The sequence below is a fragment of the Alligator mississippiensis genome, chromosome 1 (genome assembly GCF_030867095.1).
Source record: "Alligator mississippiensis isolate rAllMis1 chromosome 1, rAllMis1, whole genome shotgun sequence".
In the NCBI taxonomy this organism is placed as follows: domain Eukaryota; kingdom Metazoa; phylum Chordata; order Crocodylia; family Alligatoridae; genus Alligator; species Alligator mississippiensis.
The window spans coordinates 245,989,816-246,017,144 of record NC_081824.1 but is presented as its reverse complement, the minus strand read 5'-3'; the positions used below and the strand labels follow the sequence as shown (position 1 = coordinate 246,017,144).

Sequence of the window (27,329 nt, the reverse complement as noted above, 5' to 3'; positions counted from 1 at the left end):
GTAGATAAAAGTGCAGAGGGAAGGAGCCAAACACCATCAAGGCAAGAAGAACTGTTGTCCCCCAGTGTCCATGTGCAAACAAGTACATATAGGGAATGTCAAAGCAATTCAAATAGCTGTTTGAAGGAAGTAATGGAAAAGATCCCAAGGTGATAAATCAATAAGCTGAGCAGTATTTGTAGTACTTCTACCCCCCCCCCCCCCGAAAAACCTGTTAGATACGGCACTTAAGCAAACTGAGAGAAAAAAAATGCATCATATTACAAAATAAGATAACTCATCCTTAAGAAGGGAGGTTTGATAGCAAAGAGGGCAGTATGGCTTGGCCTGTAACTTCTGTCTTAGCAGAAGACTTTGGAGGAAGAGAGAGGGAAAGCTGTGGCCTGGACTGGTGAGGTTTGTTGTATGGCAGAATGTCGGAGGTTTGGTTTGAGGGACCCAACTAACTGGGTGAGATGCATGCTTTTTCCTAGCATGAGATGCCCAATGAAAGGCCTTGGCAGTGGAAGAGGGCTGAAGTGCTGAGGTTGGGCAGAGGGTGGCTATGATATAGCCATAGGGAAACAGGGCTGGAAGGGACTTCCACAGGTCATCTAGTCCAACCCTCTACCTGAGATAGGATCATCCCTATGCTAACAATCTCATACAAACCATAATCTATCATGGTTACTATTCTATGTAGTGGCTATGGCATCCTCTGCTCAAATCTGAGTCATGCCAGCTGCATTTTGAGCTATTTTCCCTGCCACCTGCCAAAGGCTCTGTTTGCAGGGGGACCAACTCCAGCCAGCACCTCCGGCAAGGAATCTGTGCTCTCACTTCAGTGCTCCCCATGTCAAGAGAAGACAGAGCAGTGGGGAAGTGAAGTGAGAGAGCCCCAGTGGCTAGTGCCTTGTGCTTTTCCTCCTCTGGAGCTGCGGTCCCTGAGGAGAAAGTGGCAGCTATTGTGGGTCTCCTTTGGAGGTGCTGAGAGGCTAGGTTCAGACATGGCAGGTGTCTTTGCCTGAATTAGCAGACAGTGTTTGTCCTGTGGATGTCCCTGGGAAAAGAAGGAAAGCTTGTGGCCCTGACATTGTTGAGTGATAGCTAAGAGCTGGCATTTTCCAAGTAGGGTCTTGGGTCTAAAGAAGTTGAGAACCACTACTACAGTGACTATAAAACTGTTAGCATAAGTTAAAGGCACCACTGGGATTTGAACCCAGGATCTCCTGTTTACTAGACAGGCGCTTTAACCAGCTAAGCCATGGCACCAGACTTTTGGGCAGTTTCTCTGTAAACACTATTCAAAGGTTATTATGAGCTTCAGAAAATTGTTTCAGAAAATTATTGGTAAGTCTTCAGTAATTATTGCCTCATCCTGTGTTGTGGAATATCAAATTGACACTTGTGCTGAGTATTATCATTCCACTGCACGGTCGGTAATGAAGCTGCAAGCAAAGACTGGATCAAGTAACTGCTGTAATATGCCTCCAGACATTACTGAGTGGCACTCTGGTCGGTGAAATCAACAGGTTCAAGGCTGATGAAAGGAAAAGACCGTGGAGCAGTGTTGAGCACTGTGCTGATTGTTGTTGGAGCTTACTGAGGTTCAGACCCCTTCTCCCACCTGCATACACAGCTAGAACCCTGGCGTGACCAATACCTTCCAAGTGACCAGCCATGATTGTATAGTGGTTAGTAACCTTGGCTCAAATCTGAGTCATGGCAACTACTTTCTTGCAAGAAGCTCTCCACCTCAGAAAACATTTTCAGTCCTCCTATAGGTTTCTAAGTCTTCTCCTCCCCATTCCCCCCCACAGCGAGATGAGGTAAGTGAATTAGCACCATCCTTGCAGAGATGCCCACCTCTGTCAGGGTGTCACAGAAATTTATGTTTCCCACTTGTTAGGGGGCTCAGACCTTCTACCTTTCCAGCACCAACTTTTGGGTGATTGGCCTTTTATGCCTTAATGACAATCCCATTTTTTGAGAGAAAGAGAGATATGATCTCCAGGCAGGTCCCAAATGTCTAGAGACTGACATAAATCATGAATTTTGGATTACAATTTATATCCTGGCTCCTGAACCTTCATAATTCAACTGTTCCAAATTTCATACTGTTCCTTGTGTGGAGACAGGGTGAGAGACTCCCTGCTTCTAATAGCCAGGCCTTGAAAAAAAGCCTCCACATACCACAACATGAGCCTTTACATTATAATTAGGGACCCACCAAACTCATGATTTCATGATTTTTGCAGAAACTGCAAATTGGGTAGGTCCCCTGTGAAAAAGCCTGGTCCTTGCCAAAAAGCATGAGGAGCATGTAAAAGTTGGAAAATGGCCAGCAAGCTGGGGCAAGAGGGTGGGAAGGGAGCTGAAAACAGAGGCAGAAAGTCTTTGCATCAGAAGCAGGGTGGGGCAGTCAGGGAGGAAGGAGTGGAGGAAGGGAGAGTGAGATTTTCTTGGCAGAGTGAGGCAGGCCCCCCACTCCTCTAATTGACTGAGGGGTCCCAGAAGTCCTGCCGCTCCTTGGACATTGACTGATGGCTGCTAAGTAAACTTCCAACTGTCAGTCTCAAGGGAAGGGCAGGACTTTTGGGGCCTTTCGGCTAATCAGAGGTATGGAGGGGGCCCACTGCGCTCCAGCATGAAAACGGCACCTGGCACTGCACTCAGACCGCAAAATTAGTGGGCAACCCCTGTGAATTACGTAGGTCACTAATTATAATCAGAAGATTTATCCAGTCTTTACCCAAGAAAATCATATTTTCCATAGCATTCTGAGCTCTTAGTCACATGATCTACCTGGTACATGGATTGCATCTTCATTGTATGGTGGAACATGGAGCCCCAACCCTGCTAGCTGCTATAAAAGGGAGAGCAGGGCTTTAGTGGCCCACAGGGGTCAACGGCTACAACAGCCAGCCACAAGAAAGCATACCTAGAGGCTGTCTGTTATGGACTCTGGGAGAATGCAGGGCAGGAACTCCCTAGGCTCATTAAGCCAGAGGCAACTGAGCTATATATATTCTAATATAATAAAAGGCTTAGTCTGTCTGTCTGTAACGCTCAAGAGGGAGGGCAGCAATTGGCTGTGTGGGCCCAAGTTTGCACCGCTGCCAGGGAAGTTTGTGGTAGTGGCGAACACATGCTGGCCACTTGAGCAGGACGGCTTCCCCCCTGCCTGAAGGCAAAGGGTGGCAGATCATGGTGGCAGTGTTCCCAGCTGCTGCTTGGCCTCAATGCCCTCCAGAACAGCTGTCAGGGAGGGAGGGCTGCAGACACAGGTCAGGTAGACCCAGAGGGAGGTGGAATGGGGCTGGGCCTGGAGTGGTGTCGGGGGAGGGATACAGCGGGGCTGGACCTGGAGCAGCAGGGAGGCAGGGAGGAGTGTTGCCAGGCCCAGAGCGGCAGGGTGAGGCAGGGGCATTGAGCCAGGCTGGACCAGGAAGGGGAGTAGAAAAAGGCCGAACTCAGAGTGGCAAGGGAGATACACCAGGACCAGACCTGGGGTGTAATAATATATATTATCTATATATTAGTGGTGTTTCATTTAAATCACGGAAAAAACATGGATTTAGGAAATACAGATTTTAACTGAAAATTGGGGATTTTTTTAATCAGAGAAAACCAGGATTCCTGCTTGTGATCTGTAGTAAGGCAAAGACCCAGAGCTGAGTAGGTTTTTTTAGTTGTGAAGCAGTCACCAGTATTTATGTTGTAATTTAAGCTTGAAACTAGAGGATCGAATTTGGCTAATAGGGAGGCCACAGGGGTATCTGAGGGGCGCCTAGAATATAGCCCAGACAGGGTCAGAGACCACAGAGTGGGTTGGCACAGAAGGTGCAAGCATCCTCGCTTGGATCAGGGATGCAAGGGGGTTGAGGTAGGCACTGAGATAGGGTCAAGGGGCCACCTGAGCAAAACCAGAGGAAAGACTGGCACGAAGGAGCTAGGCCAGATCAAGCGGGCCTAGGCTTAGAAGTCTTCAGCAAGAACAATCAGTGGGCTAAAGCCAAGAGGCCTGAAGCCTGTACCAGTTAGTTTTGGAATGATTGCATATCATGTCCATGATTCTTATCTCATTACCTGGGCTCATTTTTGTGACTTCTTTGTTCCTATGGATGTATTGCTTCGTTTGCCTCTCCCAGCACTGCCCTCCTTTCCCTCATCTCTTGAATTCTAATTTCTCTCTCCTTCTTATACTCTGCTTTCTTCACATCCTTTCACAGCATTTAACGAAGCTTAAGTTCACAAAAGCTTGTGCTATATACATCTACTTTAGTTAGTTTATAAAGATGTAGATTTACCTGTTTTCCTCTTATTCACATGAGCTGGTTAGGTTTAATGTACCAAACCAAACCTATGATTTAATTATTTCCAGAACTCTGTTTAATGAAAACCAAAGTCCACATGTTTGCAGCCCTAACTGCTCTTATTCATTGTAGTGTCAAATGTTACAAGTCAATTAACAGAAAAAAAAAACTATAAACACTGCCCTGCTAAAAATACAGGGCAAATATTTTGTATTTGGACACACTTAGAAAAGAATATCAGACTTATCTGATTATTTTATATTTTAAGACCAAGCATCTCTGAAGCTCAAACCATATCAGGACTATGCATAGACAATATAGCATCGTCACTTAAATCTGCTAGAAACCTAGGTCAGTTCAACTAATGCAAGCTTCTGCATGGACAGTCATCAATATAGACCAGTTTTTGTTAAGTAAATTGATTAAAGTTTAAAATCACCTCTTTAGTTACAATGGGTGCAACTTTTAAGATAAAACTTCATCTTAAATAACCAAACACACAGATTCTGCCTTATCTAGTCACCTGAAGTAGTTATTTCAGCTCTTAGTTATCCCCACTTACATGAATGGAGATTGCTAAGAAGCAGGGCAGTAGGTCACAGGAGCAAAAACTAAGAGGGACCCTGGCCTATATTTCAGTACCCATGTCACTGTCTAACAATTTTGGCCTTGTTTCAACTTGTTTTGAGTCAACCATTCATTCAAGTATCTAATCTTAGAAATTTAATGAAAAGTCCTGTAACAAAATATTTGAAACTATGATTTTAAAAGACTGAACTCACACCAGGTGAAACTCTTTTAATTATGAAGCATCAGAACATTATTTTTAAAAAACATTGTAAACATTTCCTGAGAACAAGTCTGATAACTTGAAAAAAAAAAAAGAAAAGTAAAAGAAACCTAATTCTCTTTAAGATTGGCAAATATGTTAATCCCCTATGGGAGTATTTCTAAGTGGTTTATTTCATGTTGGGTTTAGCCAAAACGTTGAGTGTTACTGAACATATGAGATAGAGTTTCATAGCCTCTAGAAGGCAACAGCAGCAAGGGGTGAGCATCAGTTTGGTGCTTCTAAACAATTCATCTCCTTGTAAAATATGATAAACAAGCATACAACCCTCAAGGCACATAAGAATATGAAAATGGAGCCGTTGCATTGCCACATAATGGTAGTTGGAGTAGGTTGATTGACAAGAGTTCATATCCTTTACACGGGGCTGAACACAGGCAGCTGGGCCCCTTCACAGTGCTTGTCAGTGTACCCAGTCCTTGGGATTACGCAGGACTTCTAGGATCTCAGCTTCCTTGGAATTCTCTGGTGGTGAGTGCATGTATTCCCACCTGCAAACAGAGGAGCACAATCCTTAGAGCCTGGCTGGCCAGGGGACCACTTCTCCAAAGCTGTCCTCTAACTAGATTTCAATAAGTCTTTCTGGATTGGATGCTACAGCCACACAACTGAAATTCAAATATGTATTCACACACACACACACTGCACTTGATAAGGCATTAAAAAACAAACAAACAAACAACACCCTACTCCTCCTATTCTTCCAGGGAGGGTTGGAAAGATAGGGGTGGGACCAAGTGATTCTTATACTTAAATTGAATCAGCCTCTTTAGCTTCAGCTATCCACCCCTTCCACATGACCATTCCTTACAAATTGAAGTGCCTTTAAATGCTTTAGGAATCGCTTCCTCCCACTTATTGTGCCAAACAAAAATTAAGTGTTTTTAATTAAAACATTTCCCACAAACCACCCACCCTGGGCAGGAACATCCATGAGACCAAACATTATGAGGTTTCCAAAGAACTGCTTGAGTTTTGAGAGAGCGAATGAGGCACCCTGCAGAGATGAGGACCATGTAAGAATCTACATAAAAGAGCTTGGAGTAGAGGCAACAAAAGAAAAAAGTGGCACCTTAAAACTTCTCAAGGTTTGTCTATACTGTGTCCAGCACGAGCCCTCCCAAGGCACCTAAGTATGGTGCTGGGACGGCTGGTGTTTGGGCCTTCTCTAGCTGCTTAGTTTCCAGGCTTAAGTATATGCCAAGCAAGTGCTAGTGGGTGGGACTTATTTCTCAGCAGCACTCCCAGTCTTGCCTTAATGGCACAGACACAGCACTCATTTCCAGGCACCAGGTGGGAAAGCAGGACCCCCCCTTTCAGCTTCTGCACCACATAGCAAGTAAAATACTCTTAGTTTGTTTTTCTTTTTAAATACGGTGAAATAGGCTGCTGAGCAAGGAGTTATTGCTGAAATACCAAGAAACCTTATACCATAGGTGGGACACAGAAATAAGTCCCAATAGAGAAAGCAGTTGGAAACTTCCACCTTGTCCTTTTACTGGAAAATACTTTTTTCCAGTGAAGGAGTGTACTGTGGGCAAAACCAGTCCATCCCACTATTATGCTGGTATCTGAGCAACGGGACTTGCAGGCCAGCCTGGTATTGTAATCTTGGTGTGTGGGAACACACCAAATACAAGTTCAAGTGGCAGCTAGCTGGAACACACCAAACATTAGGAAAGGGAACACATCCTTGCCTAACACTCCATGTAACATTTTCTCTTCCCTCACCTGGCAGTCAGGGGCAGAGACATAAGAATGCTTTCAATCCTGGATCCTGGCGTTGCAAGGCCAAACTTTGTACCTCTGTCATAAACAAGATTGAACTCGACGTACCTGCAGGGGGTAAGACACAAAGAATAAATGTATTGTCACATCAACTGATGCCTTCAAGTAGTAGAGGGCTGTAAAGAACAACCACTGGCTCAGTCTCCTTGCCCTATCAAGGCACAAAAATAAAGAGCAACAGTTTGGGACCAGCCTCTCCTCCTTCAGCATGCATAAAGAAACGAAGGCAGGGCCTTGTCCCCAGTGAGAAACAGGAAGGAGATTGGCACTGCAAACACTAGTAACAGAACAAGGGCAGGCAGAGTTCCCAGTAAATCGAACAGACTATGAACTAAAGAAGACAGTCACTAGGGTAAGAGTTACTGCAAGCCCTCCTAACTTACTTCAACCCACCCTGACCCAAGCAATTGCAAGAGCCTTTTAAAACAAGGGGACTTGGTGCCATGAGGCCAGACATTTGGTTAGGCCGTGGCTTTTCAGACTGAGTCATTCTATGCCCAGCAGGAGGGAGGATGCAGAGGAGAGCATGAATTAGCCTCCATTAGTCTAGATGGATAGACCCAAGCACAGACCCAGAATAGAGGAGTGCACAGGAGCCTCTCTTATCATAAAACAAGAACTAGAGTAACTGAGGGTAGAGACAGATGTAACAATTACATTGGCATCTAAAGGACACCCTTACAATCTATAAGGATGCAACTATTATAGCTACATAATTTTGCAGAGATAAAAGTTTAGCAAAACTGCTCCAACATTAACCTTGTTTCATCCAGAGTCACAGTGAGGGCGATTTAGCTTGCTCATATTGATACAGAAGCATGTAGATGTAACAGGTACATTGTAATGGCTGGTACATAGTCTCAATCAGCAGCTCTACCACTTCTTTTAAAGCATTTAAAAGGCAAATTTGTCCACACCTGGAGAATAATTTGTATCAACAAAGGAATTCATTGATATCAACAAGAGATGCAGCTGTGCCAGGACAGACAAGATCAATTAACCCAACAGCAACTTTAAATGGCACAGAGCAAAAGGCAAGCTAATACCATCTCTCAGCCATGTCTTCTAGAAATCTATGAGAATTCTTGAAATAGTTCTCTAGGTCCAGACACAAATAGGTTGGGGTCTACCAAAGTCGAGGCGGCTGCTGGCCAATTTCATGGGCAGACCACAGGCCTGGCAGTTACGTTCATGGGTGGAGCACAATGCGTTACCTCCCCACCTCTGATTGGGCGAGGGGCCCCGGTGACCTCATGCCTTGTCATTGCTTGGCTGCAAGGGGTATCCATCATATGGCCCATCCTTATTGCTGATTGGTGGCAAGGGGTGGGACCATATGACAGACAGCCTTCACAGCCAGTGACTAGGGCGGGGGAGCAGCCATCCTGCTGGCAGCCCCCTTCTCCCCTGGCAGGCTGCATGGCTGGGCCACAGTGGCCACAAGGACTTATGGTTCCCTGAAAGGAGCCAACATTTTATTTTTGGCGAGTTCCCTGCCAGGGACCCCGCACCTTTTTTGCAGAGCCTGCCCAAAATCATGGTTTCGGTAGGTCCCTAATTATAGGATTATCAGGCAGTCATGCCTTCCAATCCTACTCTTGTATTAAAGCAATCAATTAAAGACCTACATCAGGTTCTAATAAAGCAGTGCATATGTTTGGCCTGCTATACAACACTTGCTATCAAAGGTGATCTTTTCTGCAAACTTGCAGCTACTTGCAGGAGGGAAGTATAGCTAAAATCAAGCTCACATTTACAAATCAGCATTTGGTATTATCTAGTAACTTCTTCACAGAACTTTGTACCTCTTTATAACTTTTATACTTCTGGCAGCAGACAATTATCAAAAGAGGTGGACCAGTCAACTAAGAAACATTGTTCTGGACTGCTCTGTTCTTCCCAGGTATTTGGGCAGGAGGAAAGTCAGAAAAAAATTAGTCATCTGACACTTATACCCCAATCCATTTAGTATCCTGTTCCTGAGCACAGCCCTAATCCTAGCAGGGACACTTTCACTCGGTCATTTACAGGATCGGGGCTACAACGGTGGTTTGCAACTTTTTTAGATTCAGCCCTTGAGAAAATGCCAGCTTTTTGCTTTCACTCACCCTTGGACTATGGAAAAAATAGAGCAATTCTTCTGTGGAAAATCACTCAAAGTTCACAGCAGTCAGAATTCTTTTGACTCTATGGATTCTTATTTGAAATTGCTGGGTTTATCTTGTGAAATCTTGCAGATGTTTGTACACCTAAACAATGCTAATATTGGGTGCTGCTCCATGACATGCTGGTTGTGAATGACTGGCCTAAACAGCAGCAATAACATAAATCTCATGTCAGTTGGTATTTACAGAAAAAGACTATTACTGAAATTCTACCTATTCTCATACTTGCTGAACTGCCTTTGAAAGCATATTGGAACAATGCTGCAAACTACCGGTTCAGCTCCTTCATCACAGGCACAATCCACAGCTTAGCTAACCTCCCAACAGGAGTCTTCCCAGTTGCAGTTTGAAGCTATATTTACCTTCTAAGGGAAATGTTTGATGAAAACTGCATTATCTTTAGCAAGACTTCAAATAAGAATCCATAGTGTCAAAAGCATTATGACTTGTTGTCAGAAAGGAAGTACCCAATCTATAATTGGGCCACAACACTGAACTAAGAATTTCATGCTGGGAAGACCTATGTGAGGGATTTTTCTAAGGAATTTCTCTAGAACATCTCCCTTGTTGTCTACTCTAAGGATATGTTGTTCTTGTCTTTCAGTTCACAGAAGGATTATCAGTCCCACTCCAGGAAACATTGCAACTACCACTGATTCTCACTGAGTGAGCAGTACAGTGGGAGGAATTGTGAACTACCTAGAACCTCAGAACAGGAGCACAGAGCAAGGCAGGTGGAACTGCGACCCAGTGCCCTTGCCCTCCAGTAGTATAAGCCCACCTCCCTCACCGGTCTGAACACCACACTGCATATTCCATTGGTAGGTAATCAACCTGCAAAACATATACTAACATTTTGCACAAGACCAGTTCTCTTATCGTCAGACTTTCCTTGATGCAGTTGCACCAGAGCTCTTTCAGCGTCTTGTCTCAGTAGTTACCATGCTGAGAAATGCTCCTGCAATAAAACAGTAGCTATCTTAACAGCCATGCACATTACACATAGCTCCAGCAAGAGGAAGGGTTTCTTATCTTCATGCAGGAAATGAAGGTAGCCTAACCCAAGGCTCTGCAAGAAAATCAAGAATCATCAGCTGTCCAAAACAGCTGTGGTTACAACTGAAGAAAACTCATTTCCCCACATAATCTTCCAGAATTTGTCACAGATATTAAATGCTTCTGTTCTGTCAGAGATTAAGAGATTCAAAAGTACAATTTAACCTCAAAGCACATCTGACAACTAGTGATGCTACTACAGAAACAGAAGAAAAAACATTTCAGCTCCACTTGAAAAGAATCATTATTTGTAAATGAAAGGAAGGAAAAAAAAAAAGGACACATACACACAGGTAGCCAAGGAGACTTTGAATCCGAAACCAAACTTATGAAAATTTTCAGAGGACATAACAGTTCAAGCTTCAACTCTGTAACTGTTACAGCATCTGTAAGGCTCACGTTGGATAAACATGTTTCATATAAAGCAGTCCATCAATACAGTGAGAGTTCACGAGGACTGTTCTGAGTGAGCTTTAGCCTGGTCTATAGTTAAACCAATACTTTCAAGTATTTCAGATAAGGGTTTTCTTCAACTATTAATACACTAAATAAATTCATTTTTTAAATGAGGTGCTGCTAAATTCAGAAAAGTTATGGAGGGGTGCTGCAAGTCTAAAAAGTTTCAGAACCACAGATCTACACAAAACACTGTGCTAGCTGCTCCTAGGTGGCCTTCTCATGAACTATCCTCCCTATGCTTCCTTTATTACAGAGCATTAAAAAACACAAATGCAAGTGTCATGCCTGCTACAATAACCAATTTCCTTTGAATTTTTAAAATTAATATTTCACTACTGAGAAGGGCTACCATATGTCCGGGTTTTCCAGGACATGCCCTCTTTTTGGATCCTCCAATCTCAGTCCAGGTGTTTTTTTGAAATCTGAACAAAAGTCCAGGATTTTGGTCTGTTCCACTGGTGGGAGCAGGGGGAGGGCAATTGGAGACAGGGGGCACCATGTGTGTCTGCACACATACACACATGTAGCCAGCATGCAGCCTGGCAGGGTGGTGGGAGCAGCCTCGGCAGCTGGATGTAGGCAAGACTATGGGGAGCAGGGGTTGGAGAGTCAGGGCTTGGGGACTGTTGGGGTGGGGGACGGTGTCTGCTGATGCTGCGGGATGGTGTCTAGGCACTAGGGTTCTGGCACAGCACAGGGGCAGGAGAAAACTCCTACCCTTCCAGTGGGGGAAGGGGGCGGAGGGTGCCCTTCTGGGGCAGTGGGAGCTGCATGGCTGGCCTAGTGGCACTGTGGGCCAGTGGCCCAGGTGGCAGGGGCGAGGGAAAGCCAGGCCACCTGATGTGGTGCAGGAGCCCCAGCCCAAAGTAGCGGATGCCACAGGCCTCCCATCCTCCTCCCTCCATCCACACCGAGATCAGACTCGCTTCTGCCACCACCCACAGAAGTCAGAGTTGCCACAGTCACCATGATGCGACCCAGTTTGGATGGGAGCAGCTAGAGGCCCCCTCCAGTAGGGCGGGGGGGGAGCAGGGTGTGACTTGGGAGTGAGGGGAACTGGAGGGACAGGGGGCTGTGGGCTGGGAGTGCGTGGCACTGGCAGCGCCAAGGGGCTGTAGTTTTGGACTGAGAGGCACCAGCATGGCCCACGGGCAAGGGACTGTGGGTCTAGTGAGGGGCACTGGTAGGGCCAGAGGTCTGTGGGTCAGGAGTGAGGGGCAGCAGCAGAGACAGAGGGCTGCAGGTGGGGAGTGAGGTGTCCCCTCTGACAGGTATCCTCTTTTTTGGAACTGGAAATATGGTAACCCTACTACTGAGCATCACTCTCAGGGCTCACAACTAACTTTGAATCAAAATCTTGAAAGTTTCAGTGATTTCAGACTAGGTAAGAGATGTCTAGGCAAAGTACTTTGGCTGCTTATAAATGTGGAAAAAAACCCCAGCACTTTACTTTCAGTTTGGTGCACCTTCACACCAAGCACAGTGCAGTGCATGCCCAGAAGAGGAATTGTGTCAGTTTGACCTGGCTCGCTCACCTGCGTTTCAGTGGGGCTTTTTGGCACTTTTATCTAATAGCCGATTGAATCAGCTATTAGATAAAAGCACCAAAAGGCCCTACTGAAATGTGTGACCTATACAGACACTGGGGAGCTGGGTCAAACTGTCACAATTCCACTTCCAGTAAAGCACTTCTTTTTAACACATCTAGCATCCATTATTCCCTACAATGAATTCATTTTGTATTGTACCCTACTTTTAAAGCTAAGTCTGTTTAAACACCTTTACAAAGGTTGAAAAACTTCCCAGTGAAGTTGTGCTAAATTAATTGTGACCTTCAAGGTCTGGTAGAACTTTGTGTGGGGGAACACTGTGCAAGAAGCTTTCCCAAACACCTGTAACCTTCACTCATTAAGCAATATGGTTTAAACTGTAGGTAAGTGTAAATTCTATGATTAAAACCACCTTAACTCTACTCTTCTCCCATTCCACCCAATGGGATGTCATTTGGTCCATCCCCTTCTTACCTTCCTCTACGAAGCTGCTGCCATAACTTTTCCTCGGGACTGAAGGAATCATGACAGTGTTTCTTCACAATGGGAATGTAACAGGGCACAATGGCTTCAGCACAGCTCTGCACAAACTGAAACACTTCTTCTTTTGAGGGAGAGTCTAGATCATCAAAGAATATGCCACCAATCCCTCTTCGCTCTCCACGATGTTTGATATAAAAATAGTTGTCGCACCTGAAAAAGAGCAGCAATCAAAGGTCAAGGCCAGGAAACTAAGTTGAGACTCAGAAAACTAAAATTCCAGACAAGCAACTGGCAAGAGACTACACTACTAAAACACAGGGAAAGGGCCAAAATCTGCAAGTTGCTATACACCCTCTTTGTCCATTAACTCCAGTGAAGGTTAAGAATCCAGTAAGCCATGGCAAGACTAGACTACATTTCTTCATGTTAAGGATTAGTTAATGCTGTCATTACAATGCAGCATATCACTGCTTATCTTGAAAAAAGTAAGCGCTGCAAGCACAATAGCAGATTTTGAAGTAACAGGCCTATGAAGCCAGACATCGGTTTTCAAGGGGTTCCACATGCTCTACATACCAAGGAGTTAGGAACACTTTAAGGCTTTACCCTAACAGTTTGTTCCAGTCCTTGTTCCGAGAGCTGTATAAAAAACTATCACCTTTTTGTGGAATTCTCTGCATAAGTCTTTTTGTTAATTCACATTCTCCCCAGATAATTTTTCCTCTCCATTTACCATTTTGCTGAAAGGTCACTTTTTTGTATTAAAAAAAATAATGTGAAATATCAATACCCTTTACTGGATGACAGATCAAATTCATTCTTCCTTAGAAACTGAATCTTTATTTTTAAGCTTAAAACCTAAAAGCCTCTTAAGCAATGATTAAGCAAGACAATAGACAACAGAAGTTTGCAACTGAATAAGAGGGAGTCCTGGACCAAGATCTGCATTAGATCTACTGGCACTGTTTAAGAATTCCTCTTTTGCCTTCTCCTCTCTCCCCAACAGTGTGGAAGGATCCTACCTGTCTCTTAGGACTAATATCTCATATATAGCATTCATGCCTAATGACTGCTCTTGGACAATCAAAACAAAACACAGGGCTATGCATACAGAAATAGAGAAGTTCCTGTTTCTTGTCTCACTTGGAGGATCAGCTTTTTTATTGCGAAGTAGGAGAGAGGATTAGCAAACAAATTTTGGAAAGTCTCAGTTGCAGATTCAGTTGGAGAACAAGCCTGATGAACAACATTCAAGGCAGAAAACATTACAGTAAATGGTATTAAAGAGCATGCCTTCAAGATAAGAGAGAAGATAAACAGCTCTCTCAACTAGTTCCCACCCTATGCACAACACCCTCTTTATCTGCTGCATTCAGACAAGGGCTAGCAGCTTATATAAAAGGAAACCTTCCTGTAGGATACCATAGCTGGTTTCAGATAAGAGACAGAGAGAAAAGCAGTTCACTGTACATTAGTACTGAAGAACACAATCAGTTAAGTCTTTCACATCAAGAGTGACACATTTAAAATGCATTTATCTATAAAGGACATACAGTTTAATTCTCAGTGCAGCTTCCAACAAAGGGACCACAACTTTCCCCCTTTAACAGAAGGGCCCTCCCTACTTACTTTTAATTAACGTACTGGGGCTGGAACTATGAGACGTTCATTTCTGGCCTTGCTGCATATGAAAACTGAGATAGCTTGGACAGTGTCTCTTGTACAAAAATGCAAGACAATAGTTGGGGCAAGACTGGATTGTGGTAACAAGACTGCCACAAGAAAAAAATCAAACTCCGCTAATGGCTTGCAACCCACTAAGCATTGAGAAAGTGGAGCTTGTAGTATCCAATACCAGATCCATGCCATAAAATCATAAAAGTGGTTTAAATTATTGGCAAAGTCCTAACACTGTTCATCACACGTGTATTTCTGAGCTAAGAGAGCCAAAGGAAAAGTTAAGCTAGTGAGCCAGTGAAAGCAAGGAAACTACATATGCATTTCAACTGACCTAACAGCTAAAGAAGACAAAAGACTAAATATGCATCTCAAAAGAAACCTGTAAAAGGTGCATTGAATATTGGGAGGATGCTCTGTAGGTGACATCCTCACATTTCTCAAAACAGGCATCCAGTGTCACTCTAAGGTGTTACAATGTCTCAATCATTCACTGTACGTCTAGAGTTCTGTAAATAGACCATCACCGATATAAGCCACTACAAATTTGCCCCACTGATACACAAATACCCAAAGACAGGAGACATGGATGATCTTGTGGTCAGGCTGTGGGAACAAAGGCCAAAGCTTAATTCATTTAAAATTTGTAAAAAAGCATTGAGATTTTCATTTGGAAGGTAGTGGCCAAGGCACTACATGAACACAAAGTAATGTTATCAGTAAATTAGTTGGCATGTATAATCATAAACAACTTAAAAGAACATTTTGTACTGTAAGAAGGCAAGTGTGTTCTTTACAGTTGCTATCCAGATACAATGTTTGACATCTAGTTACAAAGTAAACTTTGTGCTATACTATGCAATTGTATTATTTATTGCAGGGGTTTAGGTTGTAGCCGTGTTGGTCTAAGGATATAGGCAGACAAGGTTCCTTGGGTGAATTTGATATCTTTTATTAGACCAACCTAAATGGTTGGAGAATAGTTATTAAGCAAGCTTTCGGGTTCAAAAACCCTTCGCCAGGCTAAGGAAGCTGCAGCAGTTGGTGCGTGCTCTTCCTGGATGAAATGAAAATTTTCATTCCATCCAGGAAGAGCACACAGCAACTGCTGCAGCGTCCTTACCCTGACGAAGGGTTTTTGAACCCGAAAGCTTGCTTAATAACTATTCTCCAACCATTTAGGTTGGTCTAATAAAAGATATCAAATTCACCCAAGGAACCTTGTCTGTATTATTTATTAGCAGTTAGGCTAGCAATTAATTAAACCGGGAAAGCAGAGCAGCTAAATACATTATTAGCTCCCTTATCAATAAATTAAGATTGCAAAGTGCTTTGCAAACATCAAACGTCAAATTAATGCAGATACAGAGAGTTGCTCATACATACTTGGGAGGCAGAATTTGGCCCCAAAGGAGGTTCTGCAGCATTCCCAGAATATGCTTAACTAACAATCCCCTAATACCCATCTGAGATGAAGTAATGATCAATTTAAAATTAAGTGTTAGCACAGCATGTTTTATGTAATCCAACCTTGCAAAAGCGAGAGAGACAAGCGATCCAAGAGCATTTCCTTCACTCTTACATACCATTTCTTATACTTGGGGTACAGTTCTGGACCATACTTATCACAAGCTTCTTTCAAAGTTTTGTGAAAATGAACAGCATCCTCTTGGTTCAAATAAGTTGGAGTAAGGTCAGTTCCACCACCAAACCACCACTGCTTAGACCCTACAGAAGAGAAACGTATAGTAGCCATTTCATTCTCAAATCACCCCATTGCTACTTGTCAGATTTGGAAAAACAAATAGAATTACAATAAAAAAAACTCAAACTTCAGGAATACTCAAAAGTAACAATATAAATATTTACTTGAGTCTAAAAGTTATGAAATTAACCACTCAGCAGAGAAATTTCTATCGTAGTATTGCATCAATCATTCTGACTACCAATTATCTTGTGACATTTCAATTACACAAGATTAGTGTCTTCCTGGTACCGCCCTGTACAGGCTTCCCCAAAATTGCTCTGAATTACATAATTATCACCAAGAGCCCATCTACAGCATATGGGTTTAAACTAGTGTTAGACACAATGCACCCCTTGGAAAATGCTAACTCTTAGCATTCACTCCTTTTTTATCACAGAAAAATAATGAAGTAATTCTGCTGCAAAGAACTCAGAAACACCACAACGGATCAGAAAGTTTTTGACATTATTGACTGCTATTTGATATCTCTAGGTTTATCCTGTGACTCATGTGTTCCTATTTGCATACCTAACAGCATCCCACAACACCCTTAAAAGCTCTCATACCACCCTAGGGTGCTGCAGCACATTGGTTGAGAAACACTGGTTTAAATTACAGGCGTGTAGGTTGTAGCCGTGTTGGTCTAAAGACATAGGCAGACAAGGTTCCTTGGGTGAATCTGATATCTTTTATTAGACCAACCCAAATAGTTGGAGAATAGTTATTAAGCAAGCTTTTGGGTTCAAAAACCCTTTGTCAGGCTAAGGAAGTTTCAGCAGTTAGTGTGTGCTCTTCTTGGATGGAATGAAAAGTAAAGAAGCCAGAGGCTGGGCTGGGCTGCATACAAGACAGGTAGTCGGTGAAAATGTAGATTGAGGAGTCAATGGGTGAGAGACAGGCTGGGGAAAGGGGGGGAAGAGAGAAGGGGAATGAAAGTGGAGAGATACCTGGGGAGTCAGCTGTCAGGCAGGTTATAATGTGTCATAAATCCAATGTCTATATTTAGTCCATGATTTTTAATACATCCTGGATACTAAAAATCATGGACTAAATATAGACATTGGATTTATGACACATTATAACCTGCCTGACAGCTGACTCCCCAGGTATCTCTCCACTTTCATCCCCCTTCTCCCCTCCGCCTGTCTCTCACCCATTGATGACTCAATCTACATTTTCACTGAGTACCTGTCTTGTATGCAGCCCAGCCCAGCCGCTGGCTTCTTTACTTTTCATTCCATCCAAGAAAAGCACACATTAACTGCCGAAACTTCCTTAGTCTGATGAAGGGTTTTTGAACCCGAAAGCTTGCTTAATAATTATTTTCCAACTATTTGGGTTGGTCTAATAAAAGATATCAGATTCACCCAAGGAACCTTGTCTGGTTTAAATTAGGCATTAGCCCTTTGGCAAGCAGACAGCAAAAAAAGTCATTGCTCACATGAGCAATTGCTGTAGTTCCCAGAACAAAATTATGGGATAGCAAATGGGAGGAAGTAGCTGCAATGCTAGTGAATGGGACAAACGGTATCCATTTGCTGAAGATGTTCAGCAGGGATTGTCAGATGTGGACCCCAAGACCCTAAATTCCCCTTTTTCTTTATTGAAAAAGAGAAACAACGTTGCAATCCCTACACTTTTCTGAATAAACCAAATTTCACACAGAATTCTCTCTCTATCTGCCCGGCTATTTTAAAAGGGTACATTCACATTTATTACATTTTACAATTTTTAACCCCATGAGAAAGGACAGAGTCAGTTTGAATTACTGTCAATAATTGGGAAAGATGTTTAAACTCTGATTTTCCCATGAATTGGATTATTAACATTTATCTGGCTTGGCATTATGTCTCACTCATGTTATACTCAGTCTTAAACAATTAGAATTACAATATCCTACACAGATCACTTTACAAGCAGCAATTAAGTTGTAAATGCCTTTAAGGTAGTTGCAAGTATTATTATACACATTTTTTAAAAAGTGTAAACAAAGGCTTAAGGTTCAAATTGCCCAGTGTGATCTAATAAACTTAGGGCACAGCTGGAAACAGAACTAAAGCCAGTCTTAATTCTTTGCTCTAACCACAATATTATGCTCCCTCCAAATCAAGTCTGTGTCCATATTTCAACACACTTGAGATTATGAATCTTACCATCTGCTTGCTCAATTTCAAAATATCTGTAGTTGAAGTGTATAGTTGGAACGTGAGGATTCTTCGGGTGGATAACAGAGCTTACACCCATGGCACAAAATGGTAGTTTACCTAGACAGCAACAAGCACATAAGAAGTAGATTTTAAAGAAGAGAAACCATGAAGGCTTTCAAACCATGGCTCCATTCCTACAACAACTAGCTCTGTACAGAATCTCATTGAAGTTGGGGGACTACAAAAATGGGTTTCACAAAAAGGAGCTAATTAAGAATTAAAGGCTCTCTCTCAGGATTATTGCTAAAATGTACGGCAAAGAGCTGGTACTGTGTGCATGCAGTCTCCTCGCCAAACAAATCACAATATTTGCAATATGAAAAAATTCAGTGATCTCAAACTCTCACATTGCTCAGTCATTTATTACAGCATTCTCATGGTCACAAAACAGACCCCAAAATGGCACCCAAAACACCTCATACACTTGTTCCCTGTGTATCCAGGCAGGAGAGGAGTTATGGCATTTTGCTAAGACTTGAGAAGTGAGGGTTCAAGCCTTGCTCTGGATTCATGCCAAAGACCACCTAAGTTGTAAATAAGCCCGTGTTTGTTCAGGCGAGGAAGTCAAAGGTAGTGAGACATGATGCTAACTAGGGGTATGTGATTCGGATTTCAGCCCGAATGAGGGACAGCAATTCGATTAATTGATTCAGATCACTGTTCTCGATCTGATTCGGCTGAATGCGAATCTGGAGATTTGGTGCCGATTCAGAGAATCAGCAATTCAGCCATAGACACAGCTTTAAAGGTTTTTTCTATATACCTCGAGGTACCAGGTGCGGCTCGTGAACACTGAGATACTGGGGCAGATGGAGTGTCCCACACAAGCGTAGCCAGCACGCACCCCTCCCCCCCCCATCAGCAGCAAACCCGGAAGTCGATCAGAATTACTTCTGGGTCCGCTGGCAAGTGCGCCAAGGGCCCCTCCTGGCTCGGCGATTGGCTGCAGGGGGACGCCAGGTGCCTCCTAAGACCCAGGAAGCACCAGTCACTGAGCCAGGGGACCCCCCCCCATGCACTCCCCGGTAGACCGGGAAGCGGACCAGAAGTGCTTCTGGTCCACTTCTGGGTCTCCTGCCGAGCACATTGGCGAGCCCCCACAACCCGCGCTCCCATGGGATACTCCATCCGCCCCAGCATCACAGCAGTCATGAGCTGCTTGGTACCTTGAGGTATGTAGAAAAAACATTTAAAGCTGTTTCTATGTCTGAATCACCGAATCTTTCCGAATCGATTCAGAGGGTTCTGATTTGATTCAGATTCAGAGATTTGACCACCAAATTGGGCTGAATTTCCATTGAATAGAATCAGGAACCAAAGATTCGCACAGCCCTAATGCTGACTACATCATTCTGTCATGTGCCACTGGCTACAGAAACTGGTCTACCTTGCCCAGATTAACTTGACAGGCTGCCAGACACAAGAGGACTTTGACTTCTGCACTCAAGAGAAGAGCAAGACAAAAGATGAAACATATTGATATGCAAGCCATGGGAGATTTGAAAGTTTCCAAGCTAGGTGATTCAGTCAAAAACCTGTCATTTTATTAAATGAATTATAGAACACAAAGAGAGAAATTCATTCAGACACTTGGTTTTCTTCATATTATGTGTGCAGATGATATGGCTTATAAGGCAATACTTCAATCTCACATCTGCCTCCAATGCACCCATTCAGTAACACTGTAAAGTTAACCAAGTTTATTAGTATGTTTTTACCATCTTTAGTCTTCAGAGTTTTCCCTCTGCTTCTCATCTGTTGTGCAGCTTCCTCAGAAAGATGACCAAATACTACGGACACATTAACACCTGCCTTCTCAAAGATATTGCCATCCTGAAGCACACAGCTGATGCCACCACCACCTATCGGAGACAAAGTGCATTTCAAGTCTTAGAAGCACATTATACAGTGTAAAATGCTTGACCACTTACTAGTAGCATAAAAGTGACCATTCAGCTCATGAGATTTCTCCTCATGCATTTGCTGGAGCCCTCCCTCACTGCCCTTAGTGCATTTTGCCAGTTTTGTAAGACAACAGTGGTAGTGGACAGTGTGGAGCGAGGGAGAGGGGGAAGGACAGAAAAAAAAGTACAGTTTTTCATATTCTTATACTGATCACTATAACCTCTAAAACATGGTAAAAAGAAAAATCTTACTGTGAATGACTAACGAGTGTTATTCATAAAATTACCCAGCTTTTAAAAATCCATCTATAGTATTTGGTAGTGATGACTTCCTGAAGCAGTACATTTCACCAGATGACCACAGACTGTGAACTACTTAGAGAACCAATTTATTTTGTCACTGGAACCACACAGAAAGGAATTATTAAAAGCTGGTTAGAAAAGCAGCTATACCAGTCATTTGTCACTGTGAGCAGAATATAACAGCCAGTTTTTAACTTCAGAGGCTTTGCTTAAAACCTCCTCAGGACAAAGCTACTGAAAGCAGCAAGAAGGGATATCTTTGCTTGGGTAGCAATAGTATTGTATTTTGAATCTAAATTAGTTTTACATAGCTCCACACCTTCAAAAGGAAAATGTGGCCCTATTTAGCAAGATGCAATACAAAAAAATAGAATATCCCGCTTTGTTCTTAATTCACTGTCACCATTTAAGAGAGATGTTCTACTAAAGCCAGTTGCTTTTAAATACTAAGAATACCCCAAGTCATTTAGAAACCTTGGAAAAGCTTCTCTTACATTTGCCAGCAATATGAATGAAGCATTCCTTGGCTAGCGTGAGGGAAGGGAAATGCATACAGACTTTAAACTTTCATTTAAAGCAAAACTCCACATCTTACAGCAACAAAGCGTCCTCAGAATATGAGCAGATGGCCAGGCACAATCCCTCCAAATTTAAAGAGGGCTCCTATGCTTACACAGCTATTTATAAGTTTGCTAAGGCAGCATTTTTCAACCCATGGGTTGCGACCCACTTTTGGGAAGAAGATTTCAGAGGGTTGCGAGCCACGGGTTCAGAAACACTGATCCCGGGAAAGTGCTGAGACTGCAGAAGGGCAGAGTGGCGGCGGGAAGGCGCCGGCCCCTTCCAGTGAGGGAAGGGACAGGGGACAGCTGCAAGGCTGGGCTGGGTGCTCACAGGGGCAGGGCAGCTAGAAGATGCTGCTGGGGGGGGCGCTGTGACCAGGCTGCCTGGCGTGGTATAGCAGCCCCAGCCCAGGGCAGGGGCTGCCACAGGCCTCCCATCCTTCTCTCTCCAGCCTGTGCCAGGGCTGGACTTGCTCTGCTGCTGCCCGCATGAGCTGGAGCCACAGTGGCCACCACACACTGGCCCAAGCAGCACAGGGATAGCTGGGGGCTCCTCTGGCAGGGCTGGAGTGCAGGGGACTGTGGGATGGAAGTGAGGGACACCAGCAGGGCTGGGGGTGAGTCAGGGGCTCCGGGTCAAGAATGAAGGACACTAGCATGGCCCAGGGAGACTGGGGATTGTGGTTCACGCACTGGCAGAGCCAGGGGAGTGTGGGTTGGGACAAGCCATGAACCTTTGCAAACGGGTCCTGGTAGGAAAAAAGTTGAGAACCAGTGTGCTAAGGAATGACAGTGTTAGATTAAAAAGGCTCCAGCCCATTTCACTGCTTCTATTCAGAACCAGGACAGCAACAAGAGAACTGTCACTATTAGGTCAGTATCATGGTGTTGCTTGGGAAAGCAATCTGTCTCCAGACATGGAAGTTGTTCAAGTGAAAGGAGGTTCAAAAGGGGCAGCAGAGATGCAAAGCTGGAGACATACAAAGAGGCACAAAGTGGTAGAAACCATTTCCCCCTACTCCTTTCTCCTACTTAGGAAGCTACTGAGGGGAGCAAAGGTTTGGGGGTGGGAGGACAGGGAGATATGGAAAACAACTAGTTTTCATAGTCAAACAGCAGAGGGATCTTCAAATTTAATCAGATACCTACTAATCATAACAAGGTCCACAGACCAACAGCCAATTCTTTCCAGACCTGGAGAGGTCTTGCAGTCGAACCAGTTTTTATAAACATGTTTCTTGACCTCACTGGTAGGTTCTCTCTTCTTTTACATAGGGCTAACAGCATATTTTTATGGCCAGACATGGTCTGGTTAAATTATTCCAGCCCTGATTACATAGCACTCTTCTTTTCCAGGTGATTTTAAACAACACGCAGAATTTCTGCCTTGGGGAATATTATGTCACTAAGCAAGCTAAAACAAAACAGCACCTAGACACATTGGCCATAAAACAATAGGGCCATAAGGAATCTCAACCCTCAGTATGAATGAATATATGCTACTCAGATCATCCCTGACCAACACTTCCCCAACCTCTTCTCCTAAACCTTCAATGAAGGAGATTCCACAACTTCCCTGGGACCGTCTTTTCTGCTGCCTCCTTGTTCTACCAATAAGGAAGTTTTTTCTTTCTGATATAAATCTACTTTGCTGCAACATAAAGCCATTGCTTCATCACCTACCTTCTACAACACAGGAGGGAACATCCACTCCCTTATGGCAGCCTGTCAGATATGTGAATACTGCTATCACACCTTTCCCCTTAACAGACTTTTCTGCATGCTCAACATGCCTCCTTCCCTCAGCCTTTCCTGTAGCATGCAGCATGTCTGCAACAACATGGCCTTTTCATGCAGCACAGCAAATAATATATCTTAGAGATTAAACAAGTCATGGAAGATATGGAGGCTGGCACAGAGAAGTTCAGGGGCAGATCCAGGTGGGGGCACTTGCTCCCACCCCACAAAGGGGTAGAGGCCCCTTTGATTCCTGCTCCAGACTGGCCCTCATCTGTACTCTGGGGTGAGGAGGGAGGGGAAGGGACCAACCTGGTCATGAACGGACAAGAAGACAGACCTATTTGTCACCTTTAAGAATGTGGGCATAGCCCACCAAGTTTCTTATTAGCCTCCCTCAGGCAGGGAGGATACAGGAAAAAATGCCAACAGATTCTGTGGGACCAATGATAAAAAAAAAACAGGGATGGGAGTGCTGGTCACAGGTTCAAAACAAGAGTGCCAAGGGGGAACACTGAGTAAAGCACACTGGACAGTGCCCACTGGCCCTCAAGCAACACGAAGGCGCCAGCAGACACTGCCCAGTGATACTCTGCTCGGAGATGGGAGCAAACTAGGGTGAGGAAAGCGGCCCCACAGTCCCAGAGGACCCTCCTGGCCACAGCCTCCTTCCTGGCCAGACCTATTTGATGTGCCGAGAGAAGATCATGGGCTATTGCCCATGACAGGGAACTATCAGCCTCCCTGAATAAAGGAGACCACTGAGGACACATCAAGTAAATGCATGGGACCAGAAAAAAAACCAAAAACCAGCAAGGTCACAGATTAATAACTAGGGCACTGGAAAGGGACACCAAACAGTGCACACCAGCCAGCGCCCACTGCCCCCTGAAGGAGTTGAGGGAGTCTGTAGAGGCGGACCTAGTGAAACACTGTCTGGATATGCAATCGGAGAAGTGCCAGGAAAGCAGCCCCACACTCCCCCTGGGATTCTTCCCTGCCAGAGCCTCCTCCCTGGTCTTATATACCAGTGGGTCTCAACCTGGTTTGTACCAGGACCCATTTGTAAACATCAACGGTCAGTCCCGACCCAGTGCCCCTCACACCCAACGCACAGGGTGCCATCCAGGAAGGCCTCAGGCAGCCCCTCGCAGGCTGGACTCTGCCAGCCTGTAAGGGAAAAGTCACCGTTTCCCCCATTTTCCTCCTTTACAAGAGAAGCAACGTTTAAAGTTCGTGGACCCATTGGTAAAGCTGGTTCACGACCTTTCCATACACTCTTACACCCCCCTGTTGGGCCACCATCCTCTCGTTGAGAGTCACTGTGACCCACAGCCCGCTTGGGCAGTGCCAGGAGTGGGGTGACCAGGAGGACTTGGTGGGGGGACATGGAGGGGGAAGGCAGGGCCCGAGGAGCGGTGGGATCCTCACCCTCCTGGCGCTCCCAGCTGTCCACGGAGAAGGCGGCGGCGCCGTCCAGCTGCGCCAGCGCGCGGCACACCCGCGCCTGCGTCTCCATGAGCAGCAGCTCCACGCGGCTCCGCATCTCGCCGCGCCGGCTCCGCAGCTCCCGCAGGCCGCTCACCGGCGGCGCCATGAAGTCATGCCGCTCCTCCTCCGCCGCCGCCGCCCGCCGCACCAGCCCCAACCCCAGCCCCAGCCCGGCCAGCGCGCCCAGCACCGGCCGCCAGCCCGCGCCCGCCCCGCCGGGCCCCCTGCCGCCGCCGCCGGGACGAGAGGCGGCGGCGCGGAGCCCCCCGCGGGACCCAGCTGCACCCCACCAGCGCCCCGCGCCGCGCAGCACCGCTCGCAGGGCCATGGCTGCAGCTGGAGCCGGGCCGCAGCAGGGCCCGCCCACAGCCCCGGCTCCGCCCGCGCGCCGCGCCGCGCCGCGTGGGGCGGGCAGCCCCGGGGGTGCCAGGGCGCCGGCCTGTCCCTAGTTGTCCCTCAGTGACAAGCCTCGCGCGAGCGACAGTCCCGAAAGCGCGCCAAGTGTGCGAGGGTGTCCAGGTTGTAGCTGTGTTGCTCCAGGAGCGGAAGCCATCAGGACTCGTGGTAGAGGAGGCGGTCTCTTTTATCGGACCAACTCGATTTTCGCAACAACAACAAAATCTTTATAGCCTCATTTTTGATGTAGCATATGCAAACCCAAGTCACTCCTAGGTAATCTTTTGGGGCTTATATATATTCGCGATCGGGGTCAAATCAGCCCAGTCAGCTCCAAATCATATCAAGTGAGCAGAACTCAATCATTACAAAGAAACATGATACCATGTATGGCAGTGCTACAACTGGTGAGCAGCCTCTGTCCCAGGCTTTCACCCGGGGACTTGAGACTCGAGTCCCAGATCCACTGGCAGGCATCCTACATGTAGACCCAAGCCTAGCAGTCTTGGGGTTCAGATGCCCCCACTTGAGGGTTTGTTTCTTTTTAATTTGTATCCCAGGCCAAATTTGCCAAAACTAATTCCAAATCCAAGAGTTCAGAACCATGAGTGGCCCTACTGCCAGCAAACATCCTCCACCCACACTTGGGGCTTCAGATGTTTCCAAATCCTTTGCCAGGCATCCTACTTGCAGGTCCAAGCCTGAAGGCTTGGGGTTCGGATGTCCCCGAGTTTTGCTTGCCCTTAGCCAGAAGGCCCTTGGAGCAAGCAAGGGAGGAGACTCCCATTTCCGTAAAGTGGGATTAAAGCCGCTGCACCTCAGCAGGTACTGAACCATGCCAGAAGAGCAGTTCCTGAAGGCAGTTTTCCTGAACTGCATCGCACAGACACAGATGCATGGTATTTCCCCTGCCAGATTAAGAAACCACTACACTTGATCTGAGCTGTCAAGAGGCCTATACTTGACTGGGCTTTTTGTTTTGTAAAAAATATATGTCTATATATAACTATATATAAGGTTATATATATCTACACTAGTATCACACCACAAAAAAACCCCTTCACACGTTACAAAAACTGCACCCGTATGCCCATACAAAGGCCCACTGGCCACCCGAACCCATTACAATATCCACACTGTGCGTATCACACACAAAACAAACAAAACCCTAACCCAGGGGTAGGCAACATTTTTTGGCCGGAGTGCTGAAAAAACCATAATGTCTACCTTGGAAGGTGCCAGAGCTCCAGCATGCTGGAGCCCAGAGCAACTGTTCACAACCTCCTGGCTGCATCTGGCCCATGGAACCTGGTCTGCTTGTAGCAGGGCTTGCAGCCTCCCAGCTGCCTGCTGGGAGCAGCCTGGACTCCATGGCTGGCAGCAGCTGCTTAAGGCCCGGGCTGGCAGTGGTGTGCCGAGCAAAATGGCCTTGCATGCCATGCTCAGCACGCGTGCCAGGTTGCTGACCCCTGCCCTAGTCCCTCGGACCAGGCAAAACTTCCTTTCCATCCCCACCCCGCTTGCAAGGTCACATACTCAGTTCAAATGTCCTCTATCTTGCTGTCACTCCAGCTCCCGCTGGAAGAGCCACTGCTGCTGTTGCAGTTGCTATCTTCAGTTCCGCTTGCCACTTCATCTTCTTTGCTGTCACCGCCCCTTCTCCGCTTGGGGGGCGTTGGGTGATCCCGTGCCACATGTCTCTGTGCCAGGTGGCTTTGGCTGCTTCCTCTCCATCCTCCCCTACCAATTTCTGGTAGTAGGTCTGGAGTTCACTCAGAGCCATTTTCACGCAGCCTACTACCTCTATGTCCTTTTGCCTATACAACAGGAGGCTCCTGGCCTTCCACAGGGTGCTCCTGACACAGGACGCAAACCAATTGAAATGGGGTGATGGGTTCCCCTGGTGTTTGGTGAGGTGCTCATACAGTGCCACTTCTCTGGTTAGTTGGTTGACGCCGGCCACCGCTTTACAGAGCTGCTTCACCCTTTTCCGTACCTCTTTGGCACAGGTGCAGAGTCAGAGGAGGTGGTCAATCATCTCAGTGACCCCGTGGCAATTGGGCCATGGGCAGCTGGGTTTCCCCAACTGCCCCTCTCTATGTCTCCAGGCTCTCACTGGTAGAGCTCGGTGGGCTATGAGCCAGTTCAGGTCCTTGTGATCTTTGTGCAGATCCTTGTGGTTGATGCGCTCCCACTCGGCCTGACTTGTGTTGCCTGGGAGCAGGTCCATGGGCAATGTGGTGTCCCCTAGTTTCACTGTCTCCTGGATCTTCCTGTGGTTTCTCATGGTCGCTGGGTCTGTGCTCTGCAGGTTGTACAAACTGCAGCACTTGTTTAGGGTCTCGTAGAACCACGGTGTGCCCATGATCCATGGTCTGTGGCTGGTTGGTTGGGGTGAATACCCCTAGTGTCTCAGGATGTGCCCTGAAAAATATCTCACGAGGCAAGTGGTTTTGGATTCTGTGTCCATCACCAGCTTGCAGATCAAGCTCATATACTTGGCCCACAGGAACAAGAGGATGTCTGGCATGCCCCTGCCTCCAGCCCTCTTGTCCTTGTACAGGGCTTTCCAGGTGACCTTTTCCCATCTGGAACCCCAGAAAAAAATGCATACTGCCCTCTGAATCCTGTGGGCAACACACTCGGAAGGAGGGAAGA

At 45.7% G+C, this 27,329-nt stretch overlaps 1 protein-coding gene and 1 non-coding gene across 3 annotated transcripts; both read right to left on the bottom strand.

Moving 5' to 3' along the window:
• Positions 1 to 1,177: 1,177 nt before the first annotated feature.
• TRNAT-AGU (transfer RNA threonine (anticodon AGU)) lies at positions 1,178 to 1,251 on the bottom strand. Its single transcript has one exon. It is a non-coding gene; the product is annotated as a tRNA-Thr (tRNA).
• Positions 1,252 to 5,078: 3,827 nt separating this feature from the next.
• CPOX (coproporphyrinogen oxidase) lies at positions 5,079 to 24,682 on the bottom strand. Of its 2 annotated transcripts, XM_059720445.1 has the most exons (7): positions 24,216 to 24,666; positions 19,996 to 20,139; positions 18,224 to 18,334; positions 15,910 to 16,051; positions 12,638 to 12,856; positions 6,877 to 6,981; positions 5,079 to 5,636 (listed from the first exon to the last, which is right to left on the bottom strand). In XM_059720445.1, the coding sequence occupies exons 1-7, from the start codon at positions 24,601 to 24,603 to the stop codon at positions 5,549 to 5,551; spliced, it is 1,197 nt and encodes a 398-aa protein (XP_059576428.1). In that variant the 5' UTR covers positions 24,604 to 24,666; the 3' UTR covers positions 5,079 to 5,548. The 2 variants fall into 2 exon arrangements, with proteins under 2 accessions (XP_059576428.1, XP_059576429.1); XM_059720446.1 differs by lacking the exons at positions 5,079 to 5,636; positions 6,877 to 6,981 and adding an exon at positions 9,968 to 10,056 and having other exon boundaries at positions 24,216 to 24,682.
• Between the last annotated feature and the right edge of the window lie 2,647 nt (positions 24,683 to 27,329).